Source organism: Streptopelia decaocto (assembly GCF_964273445.1).
Source record: "Streptopelia decaocto genome assembly, chromosome: 13".
Classification (NCBI taxonomy): Eukaryota; Metazoa; Chordata; class Aves; order Columbiformes; family Columbidae; genus Streptopelia; species Streptopelia decaocto.
Window position 1 is genome coordinate 4,659,429 of NC_138668.1, and position 18,827 is coordinate 4,678,255.

An 18,827-nucleotide genomic window follows, 5' to 3' on the forward strand; every position below is an offset into this window, starting at 1 on the left:
TTGTCAGCTATCCCTTCCTGAGCCACGGCTCGTGTAAACACGCAGCCGGACCCCGGCGTGCCGCACAGCACCTGCACAGGGTTTATTCACCCCGAGGTGAAACGGGAAAGGCAAACGCACGTGCAGGCACTTCCCATTCGCGCTGGGATCCAAACTCAGTGCCCAGTGCTGAGAGCAGTGACAAGTGACACGTACCCTGGCCGAGGCTCAGCCCACACTGGGCTCTGCAAACCCCCAGTCTGTTCTGGGAGCTTGTGGGATCTGTGGGATCCCGGGCAGGTTTGGAGTGGAGAAGCTCATCAGGGTTCCCAAACCCAAGGAAGCCACGCTCGGTCTGGGGATGCAGGTGCCACCAGCAGCTGGAGGCTGGGGGGGACACATGTGTGAAATGTCCCCACGTGCTTGTCCTGCAGACTCTTCCCTTTGCACCCACTTTGTCCTTTGATGAGACAGTGATAACTTGGGGTCGGATCTTTACCTCATGCACATGTCAGTGCGGTGCAGCCCCCGCTCTGGCTGTCGTCCCCCTGCATAGCACTGGAAATTCATGTTCTGGTGCTTTTTGTGTGATTTCTGCTCTGTCAGGGCAGTGGTAGCTCCGCACCTTTCTCATCAGAGCCAGGCCATGAATCCACCCAAATACATCAGACATAGAGGCAGGCACATGATCGGTGTGATGGAAAACAAGCCGGGGCAGAGCTGGATTTAATGCATGCTAATCTGCAGCTCCAAGGAGGGGAAACCCATCTTTCAAGCTGTTCCACACACACCCCCCTTCCCCAAAGCAGCTTTGAAACCACAGGCCATTAGTTTTGATCTCCACATGCACGATGGAGAGCACCATTCTGTCAAATGCGTTCAGTTTTGGCCGAAGTAATGGCGTGTGACTTCTCCAGGGTTCCTAGATGGCTGCTCGTCCTCCTTCTCTGCCCATCACAACCATAAGTGGGGATGCTGGGGCAAATTCCTGGATGATGAGTGAGGAAAAGTCACCCATTGCATGGGCTGGGAATATCACCTTGCACCACAGTGCACAACAGCTCCTTACCCCTCACTTTGTAGGTCACCAAGGCAGGTGATCCAAAGTTACCCCCTGAGAATCACCTGGCAAGAAGCCCTGCAAGGGGGGCAGGTGTCCCACCAAGCACCAAGGTTGTGACCTGTACATTAACCTCCAAAGATGTGCCACAGCTTTAGCGTGGAATGAATTTACCAGCAGTGGCAACACTGCACCGCGCACGGCAAGACCCACCTGAAGACACCAAGAGCATCTTCCACTGGGGACAACCCTTCTCTCGGTGACAACACCCGGTTCTCTGGCATTTGGGGGAAACCGAGGATTCCCAAAAGCCTGCGTCGTGTTCTGATACCTGACGGGCACCCGATGGCAGCTGCAGAGCGAGACAGCACCTGACAGACAGACGGACACCGTCCTCCAGGTCACACTAGTGGTGTATTTATTGGAGTATCTCACATGCAGGAACCAAAGTAGAGATGATTTCTGGAGCAAGTTAAACAATGGCAGATTAATACAGTTGTATTGCCCTTAACGTAAACACTTTCTACGTGAATACAGCAACATTTTAGTGTTGGGTTTCTCTGCTTTTTGTGTATTTTGTTTCTCTTTACATAGTCGACCTCTTTAAACAGTTATGTCCTCCTTCTCCCCCTACCCCGTTCCCAAACAAAAAAATATCCAATATCTTCAGTAAATAAATATTATCCACTTTTTCTCTGGAAAGCCTACAGTTGTAATATACAGAGAAGCTATTACACAGGTTACATTCGTAGGATTAACGACAGCTCATAAGAACATGTACAGAATGAGGAGCTCGCACTCATAAAAACACGGAGCAGGGTGGGACGTCTGCCACCCGTTTGCCGTGGGAACCGGCACCGGAGCTCGGGGCGGCTCCAACGCGTCGGCTCTCGGTGAAACGCAACCTCGTCTCAATCCGGGACGGGGAAGGACGCGGGGACACGGAGCGGGGACGCTGGGGCCGGCAGGGAGGGACGAGTGGACGCCCCCGGCAGCACTGGGGTTACCGCCAAGAAGGCTGTAAATCCACTCACTGATTACCTGCTTCATTATTTCCATAAAAATAACTGTCCTGAGCTGTTTTATTTTCCAGGGTGGGCTCTGCAAGCCTTGCGGTGAAGCATTTTGGAGGTAAACAATGAGCTGGCTGAGGATGGAGCTGGCACAGGCGCTTCCCACTGCTCAGCACTCCCAGCAGCCGCAAGAGACCCAACAACTCACTAGAGGAAAAAACTGTTGGAGGTGCTGCTGTGTTTGCCCTCCTGCTCTGAGCGTCCTGTCACGCGTGAAAGCAGGAGAGCATTGAGTGCAGAGGAACACAACAGGCTGCGGTGGACGGGGGTTGAGCGCCCAGCTCCTGCGGCAGCTTTTGGAGGGACCCATTGACCCTATTGTCCCCACCCGGGGTCCAAAACCACCCCCCGGGTCTGTTCTTCCACCACTGGAGGGAAACATCTCGCCACCGCAGCCAGCCCCACGGAGCCCTCCATTTAAAAGTGATAACGGCCAATGTATCCCATTTAAAAAAAGCGAATGAAGTCAAACGAATGGAAGTCCCCCCAAAAATCCTTCTTCAGCTTGGAGGTGTAAAACCAGCCCTGGAAACAGCCGAGCTGACCTGATCAGCACATTTCAGAGACATTGTGATAAGTGGGAGGGGAAAGGTATGTTGGAGGCTACGTGAAGGTCCCAGTAAGGACCAGTTTCTGCATTTACACTGTTCCCTTTAACAGACACCATGCTATGTTTTTATGAGCAATCCTCCTATGAGCCTTACCTACCTACTAAACACCCTAAATGTCTGTACAGCATATTGTTATCTATGACACATGTGAAAGACACAGCTGAAATCTACACATAACAATTAAAAAACCCCAAAGGATATATTTAAATAGAAACAATTCATTTCTTACATCTCAGCACAAGAAAGGTTAACGGAAGAGGTTAAAAAACACACTGGAAAGAAAATATATTGACAAAATAAATATTTTAACCTAGAACAGGGTATGATTAGAACTTACAAAGGACCCCAATAATAATTTAGTGTCATCGAGCGTCAAGCTGCGATTCCTAATATGCCTAGAAAGCACTGGGATGTTATTTCCTATGGAAAGCCGATCAGGCTGCAGCTCCGTCCCTCTTCTCCCAAGTGTCGGAGCCACACGAGTCCTCTGCCCACTCGCACAGAGGAAGCACTTAGAGTGAAAGCAAAGGAAGAATAAATCGAGAGGTTGGTCTCCTGAAGTGAAAAACCCCTTCCCTTTCCCCCCGACCATTTCCACCGTTCAGCTTTTCTGCAGACCACAAGAGGATGGGGAAGATGAGAGATCCTGATACAGGACATTAGGGAAGCTCTAGGGCAGCTGTTATATTTGTTAAAGAAGGTTTGGGCTCAACCACACGCTCTGTCCCCTTTGGTGCTTCCAGCCCCGGTGTGTTCAGCCCGCCAGAGCCAGGTCTGGTGGATCCAGGCTCCAAATTTAACTCCAAACCTTCACCAGACCCATCGAGGGTCCCACCAAAAGGGTGTTTAAGCCTTCGCCCCAGGCTGAGCACACACCTCCCTGCCCTGCTTCCAGCAAAGCCACTGCTTGTGCCAACGGCACCCGTCACCCCCTGCAAGCAGTGTCCTCGCTTCCCAGGAGGTGACATGCGGCGTCAGCGGGGACCACGGAGTCCCTCGAGTTGTGCCAACACACGCTCCTTCTCTCCCCTCAGCCTCAGCCTCCTTGTTTCATCTCTTTTTCATCCTGGCTGGACGGAGAAGTCACTGACAGCTCCGCAGGGTCTTCTGGAAAGGGACCAGATTCTCTCTAAAGCAACAACTAGGAAGTCCCAGGACAGCTTTAGCGTGACAGAAAGCAGCAGCATTAACATCCCTGCTCCCCCCCCATCTCTTTCTGCTTCAGGGTGGGGGAAGAAGGGCAAGCAAATCCACAGCAAATCTGCCAGGGGGCTCGGTGACAGCACTGGCAATATCCTCGTCACTCAGCTTCATTCAACCATGTACCCATGCTCGAGCAATGCGATTATCTCCTCTGGCTTGGCAGGGAAGCTGGATTAACATGCTTAGAATCACCTGATGTGGCCATTTACAGGGTCAATGTGTTTCAAGGATTTAGAAGAGAAAATACACATTTAAAACACCCACGGAGCTTTTTGCATTGACAGGAATACCAACAATTCATTCTGTGCTCGCAAGACTGCTCAAGCAATCACCCATCAGACGCTGCCTGAAATCAAATCAGCATCACAGCAGAAGTTTCCTCAGGTTTCTGGGAGCTGGTGGCCCCATCTGATGGGTGGCAGTGAGGCAGGAGCTGGCAGTGGGGTGTCTGGGAGCCGATACCTGCGCATGGGGCTCAGCGTGGGTTAAACAGCGAAGGCTGTGGGTGAGAGCAGACGTGACACCCAGGCAGGGTGTCCCGGCGCCTTCCATCAGCCACAGAGATGGAGAGAAACCCTCTGCAGACCCACATAAAAGGGCTTCAAGTGGGGAGAGGGCCAGCGAGCGGGTGGAAGAGGCAGCTTGATCTCCATGCTACCTGCATCCTTACACGGATTTTCGTCGTTCAGTTGCAAGCCACGCTGCTCTCTGCACAGCGCAGAGCGGCCGGGGGGCAGAGAGCTACGGAGCAGCGACAAGGTGCTGAGTCAGCATGGGGGGGCGGCGGGGCAGCTCCCCTGGGCCCAGCCAGATACAGAGAGATCTTGGAAGAGGATGAGCAGGGATGGCACAGAGTGACATCTGAGCTGGGACGGCCTGGAAATCCTGCACCAAACAAGGCTTCCCTCCAAAGATTAATATGACCGCTCCCAAAGACCATCGGTGCTGCAATTGGGCCATTTGGTGAAAGGTTTTATGTGTCACAACCTACCAAAGCATGGTGTGCCTTAGAGAGTATGTTACGAGCTGAAATAGCTACGCTCAGATAAAAGCTTCTATCGCTTTCACATCGGCTGTTTATAGCACGGCTTCTAGGTCTAGAATAACTTTTGAGAGAGCTCGACACACAGCGGCATCCCGGGAAGCCCAGACATGCCAAGTCAGAACAAAGTGGCTGGATGCCTGAGCTGACGAGCGCCCTGAGGAAGAGGAGCCAGAGCGCTGCTGAACAGAGCGTTCATCTGATAAAGGATGGGAGATCCTCCTGCCGCGCAGCGTTCAGCTCTCTCTTTGATCCTGCCATCTTGCGCCACAGGCTTCCTACTGAGGAACGGGCTGGGAGACGCAGCGATGGCTGGAGCTGCCGGCTCCAGCTCTGCCTGTCAGCCCAGCACGGCGGGCATGGCGCACGCTGCAATCCCTCCTGGCAGCTCCTGCAAGAGCTGCGGCTCTCGGTCCTGCCGCTGGCAAGCGAGGGAATACGCTTGTTTGCACAGACAAGAGGGAGACCGCAGCCTGCAGGAGCTGGGAGTTAATAAAGGGGCAGAAGTATCAAAGGCCACTCCAAAAATTACAAATAGCAGAGCCACAACCATCCAACACTTTCTCAGACCCAAACCTAGAAGGAAATGAGGAGTTTCCCCTCCAGCACAGGCAGTTATGGCTAATTCCTGCACGCTAACCGTCCCCCTCAGCATTTTCGTATGAACCTGTGTTGGGTTTGCCTCTTTTTCTCACACTCATCCCCAAGAACCAGCATGTCTGTCCTACCAGGCATGGCAGGGAATCCAGAAACCTCAGTTCACCCCTAGTCCATGAGCAAGTCCCATCCATCTGCACGGATGTTACTTACAACAGCTGAGACAAATGCAGAGCTCTACACTCGCTGAAGAAGGAATCTAAGGTAAGGAAAAAAAATAACAGAGCTATTTTAAATGGCAAACATACCAGAAAAAATCCTCATGTGAGAATGCTCTCCCAAAGAGCAAAATGCTTCATGTACTAACGTTACAGCATCCATTTAGCTCAGCATTTTTCATTCCTGTCAACTGCCAGAGCTACTGGACATGGCTAACAGACTGCTTTCAAATTAGAGCAAGCCCAGATAAAACACAAGGAAAAAAATACCCTGTGAGATTTAGAATGCGAAGCGCCGCACCAAGTGGGGAAAAGCGACCACCATATGGTACCGGGAGATGTGTGAGTGGGAGAGTAAAGGATTTTAACTTGTGAAGCACATGTTGAAAGGGGAACAGTTGTTCCTTGCTGTCGAATCCGACACGAAAGCCAATACATTAACATTTTATCTAAAAATAAAGCCGCACTCCTCCTGAACGTTCCAGCTCAGTCAATTCCATGCTGATCGACAGAACAGTCTACTTGGCAGGACCTGCCTACAGAAGAGGATGATCCCAACAAAAATGGAAGGGCAAGGCCGCTCTCTCCCCTCCGGTCCTTTGTTTCGACACGGTGTGACGTACTCATGCATTCTAAAGGGGTTTTCGGCATCAAGAGCCGGTTTTGCGCAGCTGGGATAGGAAGGAGGGGACTAAGCAGTGCTGGAGAATTGTGGTCTGGCAGGAATAGTGTTGGACTTAAATAGAAAGAGTCAGCTCGTGGGGGGTGGATTGTTTGGGAGTGGGGAAAGAGAAGCAATCTATGAAATCTGGGGGAAGAGGGTCGTTGTTAGGTAAGTACTGTGAGAGGATGAAGTGGTCGCACGGCGACGTTCGCCCGCAGAGCACGGGGGTGGGAGGGCGGCTAAGGGTGAATCTTCACAGTGCAAAGAGGGCGTCCTCCGAGCGCTCCTGCTTTTTCCTGCCGGCAGGATTTGCCGGAGGGGTGGGGGCTTCCACGGGAGGGGACGGCAGGTTGGGGACCATCTCCGCCGCTTTGGCTCGCTCTTCTAAAAATTTGTCAAACTCTGCAATGCAAAAAAAAAAGAAGGAAGACAGGTAAGAACTGAGGCTGCACATGGAGCCCGGGGACAGAGGTTTGCAGGGTCTGAAATCCCAGCGCCTGGCATCCTGTCAGGCCGTGTTTGCAGGCACTTGTACAGCCTGACTTCCTCAGGACAGGGCACAGATGTCCTTTGAGACACTCCAGCTCAGGCAGCAGAGGGAATCAAACCCACGCTACGCCATCGGCTGTGACAGAAGCCGGGAAACATCATTCCAAAGGGCTGAGCAGCTCGGGGACACGTTCCTGCTGGCACAAATGCAGTGCAGAGCCAAGGAAGATGGCAGAAAAGCGCTTACAGCCAGGAGGGCTCCTCACACCATAAACACTTTTTATTTTTTTTTCCCTCTAAAATGCTCTCTTCCCGCCTTTCCGAGTGCAGAAGCATTTGCTGGGAGAAGTCAGCATCTCAGCAGGATCAACGCAGAGAATTCAGTCTGCGCACTAACCTGGGAACGGCTCATGGCCAGCGGCATCTCTGCTTACCTTCACTGGTCACTCCTTCTTCCAGCTCCTCTCCTTTCTGCAATTGGAACAAAAAGGCGTGTGAACGCACAGGCAATGCTCCCCCTTCGCTATTATCCTCTACCTGCATTTAATGCAAATGGACAGTTTCCAGCACTCGCTTCCACATATTAACTATATGAGCAAGAGAACAAGCACTAGAGATGCTTCTGAAGACGGCTGGTGCACAGCTAAACTCTCCCCGTTGGACCCGGCTGCCGTTTCCACTTCAGACAGTTGCCCTGCTCAAAAACTGATCCGTGCGAGTCACATAAACACCGTGCAAGGTGCCATCTTTTGCCACACAGTCCTTTAAAAAGTCAGGGCTGTGGTTTGCATTGTGTCTTCAAATAAAAATGCGCTTTTAAGCTGACAAAGGACATATGCTGCAAAATAGTTGGGGGCCAATGTTCTTCCTGTGGGAGTTCATTTCAGACTGCATATAAAAATCTAGAAGCTTTCCTGGCATCCGTGCTCTACAAAGGCAGGACTGGGGTGGGCTGGATGAAAGATGCTGATGGGCATACAAAGGCTGAGGATTTCAACATGCAAATGGCCAACAGTGCCTCAATAAGGAAATTAAAAGTCCGAGTATCTGGTATCCTTTTCTATCTATTAGGATGTTACTACTTGAAAACCCCATGTTGAACCTGCTTTGAAAAATAAACATATTTGTCCACAGCCTGGTTTCTCTGTCACGGGAGTGGGAACATACTGGTTGGCATCACAAAGGTTTTTAATGGCTGAGAATTAATGCCGTCCAGCAGCTACCAGCTTTCTACTGCACAGAGATTTCCAAGGGTACACACAGCAGCTGCTGCTTCACATGCAGAGATACTGTTTGTTCCAATGTACCCCAAAAAGGGTAAGGAAATAACAAACCATTAGCTAAACTAACCTGTAACTTCCTCAGCTGGGAGGCAGAGAAATGAAACGAACCATCAATAAACAAAAAAAGGAGGGGAGGAATCCAGAATGAAAACCAAAAATCCAGTCCAAACTTTCTCGGAGGGCATCTCTGTGCTGCACCTGCCCATGGCCGGGGGGGCCGGGGACAAGGCAGCCGGTGCAGTGACAGCGGTGAGACCCCCAGGCTTGTCTGGCCATTTACACATTTACACAGCGTTTCTCTGCTTTGCTCTTTTTGAGCAAGACTGTCTAGGGGATGACAGATGGACAGAGCTGCCTCGGTATCTCGCCATTAAGATCTTCTCTCCCGCTAAATTAATTTAAATGGCAAAGACAAAAGTTTACTGGTTAAGCAGAGTGGATATGCTATGTTTACTGTGTTTCTTTAGCAAAATGAAGCCAGTTTGTAATTAAATTTGGAAATGGCTGTCTGTCTTGAGGCCCGAAAAAACGACCTGCACCTGAAACGCAGTGACATTTCAGAGACAGCCAACCTCAAACACCGAAACCCGGCATCTGCTTAAGGAGCATTTTCTTCCTTTGAGTACAGCTGGCTCCTCCGGTGCTGGAGCGAGGGCTGATGAGCTGGGGAGCGGAGCCTGAACCCCACAGCTCCCGGTCGGGGAACAATGAGGGGGCTGGGGGGACCTCAGGAACAGGGAGCTTTCTGGGGACAGTCCCTGAAGTCATACGAAATAATGGAAGGAGACAATCTGTAGGGATATGGTGACCACAAGGAAATGGTTCAGCTCACTAAATGATGTTTCAAAGAAGAGTCTGAAACGCAGCCTACTGCCCATCCCCAAAATTCACTTGGTTAATTTGAGTCAGATGCTTACGTTAAAAAAAGAGACTGGAATAAATGCGTACTGGCTGTGACTGCTTAAACCAAACGTGTTCTGGCACAGCAAAACAAACTGCAGAATGACGGAAAAGCTACTTTTAGTTCTATGTCTTTGTTTGTTTGTTTAATAATCACCAGACAATAATCATTTAGGAGAAACTGAAAGTTATAAACATCGAAGAGCGACTGTTACAAATTTTTATTATTACCATTGTGAAACATGTCAAGATCGCTTGCCAATTTAACAAAGACATCTCAATTTGAAAGGAGTCTAAGCCCTGATCCAGCATGCGCGGATGTACACACGGACGTGGATCCTGGCAAAGCTTTAAAAGTGTGCTTTAAGTTCAGTGGAGAACACAGATAAACTTCAGCACAGGTTTAAATGCTTTCCTACATGGGGACCTGGAACAGACGCTATTCTGTGCTGTTAATGTGGAGATGTGAAAATAAAACAACTCAGAGAAAAAGAATGTTTCGATTGAATTGCTGAACACAACCCTATCTCCTCTTGCTTAGATATTCCCCTCAAAGGGAAATATAAGATTTAGAAGTTTCACTGCTTCTCGTTATGAGAAGCACCAGTAACTCAGCAATGCATTGAAAGTTATCCGTACAAGTGCTATTGCCCATGTGAAAAATGAAAATATAAAGAAGTCTCACCAAGTCGGTACTGAGCCACTCCTCAATGTCATCCATGACAGAGGACTGTGCAACAGGGATCTAGGGAGTGCAGCGAGAGAACAGCAAGGCAGGCAAAAACCAAAACACATCCACAATCATGGCCACAGAGCGATGGAAAACGCCAGAAAGAAGATTAAAAACAAAACAAAAACAAAGATGTAAGAATGTGCTGGAAAAAAAAAAAAAGGCAACAAAATATAAATGGCATTTCAAATAAAGAAACACTTTGAAAGGAAATTATGAACAACAAGGCTAAAAAAAAACCAAGAGAAAGATTATGGGGAATGATGTGACTCAATGCCAGCGTAAGATGGGTAACTTCTCGACCACATATTAAAACCATCAAGATAGACTGATGATTCTAATCTTGATCGTGAAAAGCTTTTAAGGGTAGAATACTGGATATCAGTTAGGTTTTGAAATGTTAAATTTCCACCTTTTGTTTTTTTCAATGGGTATTAGCCACAGCGAAGGGTTAGCTAAAAGAGGGGCTCAAAGTCTTCAGGCAACACTCACTCCTACAATAACAATTTGATTTTGAGCCCAGGGCACACAGTGGTGTTTCATTCCAGATCCTCCTCCCACACCACCCAGCCTCGGCACACCAGTTTAAAGCAAAACGGTCCCAGTTCCCTGTCCCCATTCCTCTGCCAAAGGTGACCCTGTCGCAGCAGAATCCAACGTGTGCCGGTGCAAAGTGCGGAGTCCCAAAGGTGAAGGCGAGGAGGAGGATGGGGCGGAGGAGGAGAGCACGACGTGCACCCTCCCAGCACTGCCCCGCGGTGCTGCAGCGAGGCCGCCAGAGCCTGCTGCTCACAGAGGGTTTCATAGAAAGGCAGGGGAGGTTTTCTTCCCCTCCTGAGATAAAACCACTTGTGTGTGATTGTGACAGGCAGCACAGACATAGCGCACTGAGTGCTGCAGGGAAGCTGGGAGAGAACAGGAGCTGAGGGGAGACCTTCTGATCTCTGAACTGCCTGAAAGGAGCTTGGAGCCAGGGGGGGTCGGGCTCTGCTCCCCAGGAACAAGCACCAGGAGCAGAGGAAACGGCCTCAAGTTGCACCAGGGGAGGTTGAGGTTGGATCTGGGGAATAATTTCTTCCTGGAAAGGGCTGTTGGGCATTGGAACAGGCTGCCCGGGGCAGTGCTGGAGTCACCATCCCTGGAGGGTTGGACAGATGGAGATGAGGTTCTCAGGGACATGGGGCAGTGCGAGGGGTGGGTTAACAGTTGGACTCTATGATCTTGGGGGTCTCTTCCCACCAAAATGATTCTGTGATTCTATGATTCTATTTCACAAAGCACTACAGGGTCAGCGAAGGGAAATTCCTGCGTGTGAGGTGTAGAATTTCCTGACTGAACTACAACACAGGGCTGCAGAAGTAAACAGGAAAATGCCACAATAGATCTCGCAAGTACAATGTGAAAAACATTTGGAAAGCAATGTGGGAACACGTAAGTTCCAGGCCAGAGCATGGCAGCTGAGCAGTGGGGCTGGCAGCAGGAGACCTCGCTCTCCGAGGAAAAAGAGGCGTCAGGAGTTGTCCACGGCTTTTTCTGAAACCTCTCACAGGAAGAAGAGCTGACAGAGGCTTTGCAGATGAATTCCCTGGGAGATGTAGCTTTGTCATGGATTTCTTGTGGAGGAAGATACAGACACTGAATTACAGAGGCAGCAGCAGAGGCTGGCGCTGTTTAGTGGAGCTCCTCAGGAATTTTTGTCGTCTAATCAAGTGGCCCTTTGTGCTGAGGAGGTCAGTTAAGCCCTTGCTTGAGGTCAGGTCGCTAAGGTGGGTTAGTTGTGTCAAGGGACTGGAAATCCAGGGCTCAATCCAAAGCATTTCTCACCAAAAGAGGCACCAGCAAGATGGTTTGGCTCCGACTCTACACATTGCTGGACAAAGTGCACATGACAGATCCAAGAAGGGTCAAAGGTACAAGCAGAAAATAGGTTCCTGCAGTTTCCTTTGGAATGGGCCAGATTTAAGATAATTCCCTCTTTTTAATTTGCAGTGGAGAACTGGATCACGCACATCTAACACAGTGTGCTGAAGCTGCTGTGAGCTGGCCCAGATGGCCATTACCAACCCTGCAGACACCTTCCAACGTGTTCCTTCCCAAGGACAAGTTGCATCTTGTAGAACTGGCTTGTTAGTTTAACAGCTTTGGAAAATCTTGGCTTCAGAGATAGAAAGCAATGAATTTATCCAGCCTACAGCAACCTAAAACCTCCTGCAGAAGTTCACTGCTGTCTCTCTCTCCTGTCTTGCTCAATACTGCATAAATAAATTACACTTCGGAAGGTGTTGCCTTCAGAGCTGTCGGTCAGTTTGCAGCTCAGAAAGGTCCTTATGTTTCTTTAGGATAAAGAAATTTGTACGGAGGGGAGGAGGAAAACAGCAGGGTTTTCGCTTTTCTGTGACTAAAATAAGAGCAGCTGTTCTAAAAAGTGTGGTGGTACTTTGGTCCCTGTATTAGGAGGAACAGCAACTCGCATCTTGGTTACCCTGAAAACACAAGAGGTGACTGAGCAAGACAGCTCAGCAGCCCAGGAGCCTGCGCTGTTGTGTTTTGTAAGACTGAAAATAAAAATAAAGAAAAAAAGGAATTCTACTTTCAGACAGACCTACTTTATATAACAAACAGAAACCTCAGAAGTGCAAGAACACTTCTCGCAGGTCATCTATAAGAAGCGGAGAGAGCTGTAAGATAAACATTGGAGCATGTCAGCCCTTTGCTGTTCAGCACTGACCTTTTAAAAAGCTGCCCCGTCTTCCCAGGAGAGACAAGGCTTTGGACCTATTGCTCCTTCCCTGCTCAACCTTCCAATTTACTTTCCTCCCACTCTGAGCCACATTTTCCCCATAAAACATGGGTTAAATGTATCAGGTTTAATTTAAGAATAAAGAGGAGGGAAACTCTCCAGAGTAACTGCAAGTTTTAAAATGTTTTGACTATAACATTGTACCATTTCTACTCCATTTGAAGCTGACCACACACAGAAGTTCATTTTTTGCCAGTCGGTTGTGTACTTGGCAAGGCTCTCGCTTCCAAAAGCTCTAAACTGAAGAATGTGGAGGGGAGTTGTGCTAAAACTAATCCTCTAAAACATGACAGAAGCAATGTAAAAATAAATCAGCTAGTTTACACATTAAAAAAGACAACAGTTTCTGGGAACAAACAGCAGTGGCAGCCGTGGACTACATGGAAATGGCTCCAGAATGGGATACAGTCTCGTTAATACTTTGATTATGCAAATATACACGGTCTAGTGAAGCTCAGTCGTGGTGAGGCAGCACCCCAGATAGTCAGTGTTGGCTGCAAGAGTTGGCTTTGTAACAATACTGCCATTTCTTTGTTAAAAGTCTATACTCAAAGTAAACGGAAATTAAGCCACAAAATATTTTGGGGTACTTTAAGTAACTGGCTTTAATTAAAAGTTGGGCTCATTGTTCAAATTCCTTTTTTTATTTAGTCTTTGGAAAACCCTACAAACGGGATCATCTCAACAGTCCTGAAAAGGAAATGGAAAAGAAGGGCTGGGAGAACAAAAAGCAAGAGTTCAATCTCACAAAACCCACAGGAATCTGGAATTCAGGTTCATACCTGAGTTAGATTGTGTTGGTGTTCTCGCTAGCAATCAAAAGCCAAAGAGTATTGCCAATATATTTCCTCAGAAGTCATAAAATCCAATATTCTACCCTTAAAAAGACAGTTTAAGGTTATTATTATCACATTTTATTTCTATTAAAAATGATCCCACTGGAAAAGAAGCAGGTATGAAATGACAATTCAGGTCTCTAGGTGAGCTCATTAATGTTCTTAAAATGTTTAACAAGGTTCATGCTAATTGTTGCTAGACTACTGCCTTGTCATAGCTTAGTTAATTCCACTCCTTTCTAGATGTTTAGCAAAGCTGACACTGGTACTCGGTTATCTGCTCTTCACCCCCCAGTTAGTTAGAAATAGTAAAGAAAGGTCCGTCATCCCCATGGCAGCACAACTAGAGCCTCCGATGCAGACTAGCAGCCTATTCCAGCTTACTACTCCAGGCTTATCATCTATTTAAAGCTGCTGTGATCTCGAAATAGCCGCCTGGCCTCAATATTAGAACGTTTGACTCGACACGTAAGGATTGAATTAGTTACTTGATGACTTGGAAGGGTGTTTACGCATCGCATGGACGGGCAAGGCAGGAGCTCAGGGGCGGTGTGTTCCCCAGCACAGCCTGTTGTGCCCCCACAACAACCAGCCCGGCTGGATCCAACGGGCACATCCTGCACAGGGGGTATCACGCTGTCCTTGGAGAGTGCTCTGTTAAAATGCCACGGCTGGATGGGTAATGAAAGCCACGTGGTCTTCAGAACAAGGGAACATGGGGTCCTACGACCCCGAAGAAATGAGATCTTCGCACCCATATCCATCTCTTAGTTTGGCCACAATTTAAGCGCTTTAGTCTCCGAGAAGATGACGTCTTTCAACTGTCTCCTGTTACCAAGTAATTTCCACATCTTAGATCCTATCTCTCTATTGAAGGCACCCACAGCGGCACCCCACTTTGTTCCTAATTAACAACATCTCAGCCAAGGGTTTGTTTAATCTTTACTCACATTACTATAGAGAGGAATCTCCTCTCCAGGAGGGAGGCTTGGACGCAATGCTCAAAGTTGTTCATCTCACTTTCTGTGAATTCTGGTTCAGCTTCATTCTTCCCCTGCCACTGTCCCAAATACCATCTGTCCTGATGTGGTGGCTTAAGCAACACCTGCTCCTCACTTTTGTAAACAAATACCCATGTGGCATGTGAGTGGGGTGACAGGTTCTAACAAATGAATATATTAATATATCCATGCAAATCTCAATAGCTGCCCGAACTCGTGAGAAGGGAACTGGGAATTACCTGCACTAAAACGTGGTGGCCTGGTGCTAAAGTCTGCGCCTAAGAGCTGCTGATACAGACCCCTGGGTGACACATGCTTGGTCTAACTTGCAAAAATCCAGATGTAACACTGCAAACAGATTTGGTACCAAACAGCTCAGCTGATAGCCCTAAGCCTCGTCTGAACCAGGAACATTTTCTGCAGATATCGTTTTGTCTGCGTTAGTTCTGTCAGCATAGCTGGAATGGCTAAAGGTGTGGTTTGCATCTCTGTGGTCCTGGTACCACCTTGTCAGCAGAACTGAGCTGCAGATTAAGCTGAAACAACGCTGCCAAATTCACTGGGAGAGCACACACAGAGCCCTGGGTGAGTCTCCTTCTGCAAAGGTGCGTTGGTGAACCGGGATGCACAGAAATGGAGTGGGAAGAACTCACCCATAAGCTTAAATATATCACAGTTTGGAAAGAACTATGTCAGGCCATGAGGGATGTGAATCCCCCTCTGGCAGGTGGAGAATAACCTTTCAGTGGTCTCAGTGTCGCACAGACACAGGTAACGGCCGTGCCAGTTGTTCCCTCTTTCCCTCTCATTCCTAAGTACAGTTACCAAAGAATGGGCACATCAAGTTCATACCTGGGATGCTAGTTATTCTGCTGGTATTGCAAATGCTACAAAGTTGTATTAATAAATACAGTTAAGAACTACAGCCAGTTAAGAGAGAAACGGAGTTAATGATTAGTTTAGTTTTATTTTAAGTATTTCTCTCTCATATTTAGCACACAAACAAGGTGACAGGCTTGTAAGAGCAGCGGCTGGCTGGACAGCCAGATCCCCTTCCCTCCCCAGATCCGTATGTCTCCGTGAATGCTGCAGTATCCTTTTTCCAGACTGAATAACCACAAGCCAATGAACGAATATTGTGTTTGTTTTTTTAATAAAGCGGTGGTGCCAGCGGTATGAACAGCAGGGGTGCCGATTTCATGCTTCCCTGCTCTCGTAAACAGCGGAAAGGCAAAGAAGAGGAACTAACTCAATCACTGGATTATTCATTATGGATGAACATCTAACAGCGGCATCGCACATCTCTGGCTGCAACAGAGCCACCCAAAAGCAAGAGCCTCTGTGAACCACAGTCAACAGGATCAGAGGCAAAGCGGGAGCTGCTCATTTTACAGCTTTTTCATGCTCACGTTACCAGCTGAGGGTCTCTGACAATTGCTGAAACGCAATTCTGGCTCCTCAGGGGGGGCACCTGCAGCTGGGTTTACCCAGGCACAGAACTGCTTTTGGGTGCTCGCACAGGCAGGCAGAGGTGACCGTATATATGCACGTGTCCGAATCACTGTGCACACACCAGCCATGCAGACGTCCCACAAATTCACAAACCAGCTCTCAGAAAATAACCTGGGTTAGCCCTAAACCTTGAAGAATATATGCAAAGTGTTTCACAGAGTTGGTGCACTCTGATATTGCACACTCTGGATTTTCTCAACCTTAAACTCCCTGGGATGTTTCTCTTTTTAAGCACCGGGCAGCTATGTTCGGGGTATTCAAGGCATTCCCATTCCATGGGCCTCCTGACGTGCAGCCCAGCCCATGGGGAATTCGGCACTGCCCCCTTCCCAGCTCAGCTGCAGCCAGGACTTTCCCAGGAGGACTTTGTAGTTTGGTCACATTATTGTTACTAATCTCAGACACTTAAAGTGATGGATTATATTGTCCAAAAATACAAAATTGGTCTTAGAACTTGGCTTTAAGGCATAGCTGAGGCTATTTTTTACCTACTTCTGACTTGTGCACTTAAAGTGGGGTTTTGAACTTCTCTCTGCAACGTGTTGACGAAGGACAACTTCAAACAAGGTCACAATATGCGAAGATTCAGAGAGCTTCAGAAGCTTGATTTTATCAGAGCACTGGCATCACTGGATACAGGAATTAAATCCTTAAAGCTAGAAATACTATTGTACCTTTTGGAGTCCGAATCCTAATGCCAGTGTAATTCCCTGACCGGGGTGGAAGGCGTCAATCTGGGTAGCAGTTCCCCCATTCCCTTCCTTTCATACAGAACTATCCTTACATTACTCAGTTAAACTAGGTACGATCCTACAAGCTCCGTATGTTTATTCTAGATCATGAAGTTAAGCACTACCAGAAGAGGCTGCTTTAAAGACACGTAGAAAGTGTCCTCTTTATGAACAAGAACCATGAGACTTGTGTTTATCCCTCGAAAAGCGGATACTGCATAAATAAATCAAGACAGTATAAGGAACCAGTAGGATCCCCAGGCCTCTTCTCAAGGTGATGTGGGGTCCTACAAATGATTCAGTTGGTTACAGGCCTTCGTGCTGGATAAATCAGAAAGCAGTGCAAATCTTTCTCTTTGCCCCAGGTAATGATGTAGGTGGGAAATAAACTCCTTGTACTGTCTGATTTTGAGTGGTTCAGTAGGGCAGGACAAGAGGTGAATGGAGGATGGTTATTCTAGGTAAGGGGGCTGGGGTGGGCAGTAGGAATTGCTTCACTGGTGAAGTCCTCACCATTCCTTGTGTAATTAGCCACTTGTCTATGGGCTCCATGTCTGAGTTCCCACCTTTACCTCTCCTCTGTGTTGAGAACAGCAAGGTCCATAAAGAGAGAAACCACAGCAACAACCCGTGATAAAGTAAAAGCAGCAAGTTAAAAACTTCGCATAGACATACACACACACAGAGCTGTCTGTAAGCTGCTGGCAGCAGCTGCTTCCCCCTCTGCTGCCTGTCAGCTCTGTCTGTGGAGGGACAGAGCTCACCCGACCCCTGCACTTCATGCAGACAGTTCACAGAATTTTAGCACTTCCTCCATGCTGATATTAAAATATATATATATATATATATATAAACCAAAATAAAGTGAGGCTGATGTTTGTCATCTTCTTAGAAGGAGAAAAAGAGTAGGGTTTACAACCTCCTAAATCAGTCAGGCTTTACTGGAAACACTAGTTTTACACACTGTGGAGTTTCCCTTGTTTATAAAGCTGAGTTGCAGCACACCCGACTTACCTCCTGGATCTCGGCAGACAGCCTCTGCCTTTAACTCTAAGCGTACGACACACGGCAGCTCTAATGATGGCACGGAGCGGGAGGGTGAGTCACCGCGGTTTGCTGCAGTATTCTGGCAGCCTTTCAAACTGCCCCTCTCCGAGAACGGCAGAGGTTAAGAGGATCGCTGATGCATCCAGTTCCCTCCGTGCAGGCTGCAGCTGCACCGCACAGCAACGCAAAACTCTCAGGAAGCCTCTTAAGGCTTCTTGTCCTTCAGCATCTCACCCCCGAGGCAGGGGCTGGATGCAGAATCCTCTCTGGCTCTGCAGGGGTTTGTTGGGGACAGGCAGAACATGGTGGTTCCAGCCCACTGTCCCTGGTGTGTTTATATACCTCGATCCAGACACCCAAATCCGTGGGATACCGCTCCTGTCCCCATGACCACAGAGAAGAGAGAATTGGCCGTTGTCTTTTATGTCTCTTTAAGGCACTTGTGTTGAAAAAGAAAAGGGGGAAATCACTCCAACTTCATCTACTATCTGTGCAACACTAGAGAGCTGTTTCTTGGACACCTCTCCTCCCAGTTGTGATCACGCAACAACTCTGTGGCAACAAAAGCAATTCCCAACATGGAAAAGCAATATTAAGAAAACAGTGTATTTTTAGCTTGTCTTGTTTCCAGCTGCTAAATCATATTAAAGGACAGTTAATGCCGCGTGATCAGCCGTCTCTCTACAGACCGTTCTGAGAACGGCTACATTAGAAATGTCGGATGTGCTGAATTTTACCACCGGACAACTGTGCTGGAACAAGATGTGTGTGAAGAATGTGTTGCGAAGCTTTTGGCTCCTCCCTAGAGCTGTTCTTAAATTAGCTCTCTACCCAAATTAACGCATGCCTTTCGTTTACTGAGCACTGCCAGTTTTTTCCTACACATGCTGGGGCTGGTAACTTTAGGAGAGTTTAATTTTTATTTCCTTTAAGAAGAGACACCCACAAGCCTCACAACACTTGACAAAAAGAGGTGTTTACCAGTTACCGAAAGACTGCATTTCAAAACAAGCTATTCTGATTACATGACACAGTCCTCAGGACCTTTGAG

General features: G+C 48.2%; 1 protein-coding gene across 3 annotated transcripts in view; it reads right to left on the bottom strand.

The window, feature by feature from the left end:
• Positions 1 to 1,440: 1,440 nt before the first annotated feature.
• The window catches only part of TOM1L2 (target of myb1 like 2 membrane trafficking protein), a 57,565-nt gene continuing 40,178 nt past the window's right edge, over positions 1,441 to 18,827 (bottom strand). For 2 of the 3 annotated variants that reach the window (XM_082064848.1, XM_082064846.1), the window contains 3 exons: positions 9,805 to 9,864; positions 7,371 to 7,407; positions 1,441 to 6,849 (listed from right to left, as the gene is read on the bottom strand). In XM_082064848.1, the coding sequence (XP_081920974.1) occupies positions 6,701 to 6,849; positions 7,371 to 7,407; positions 9,805 to 9,864 (246 nt within the window). In that variant the 3' untranslated portion in view covers positions 1,441 to 6,700. The remainder of the gene's footprint in view (positions 6,850 to 7,370; positions 7,408 to 9,804; positions 9,865 to 18,827) is intronic. The other variant, XM_082064847.1, reaches the window with a different exon arrangement.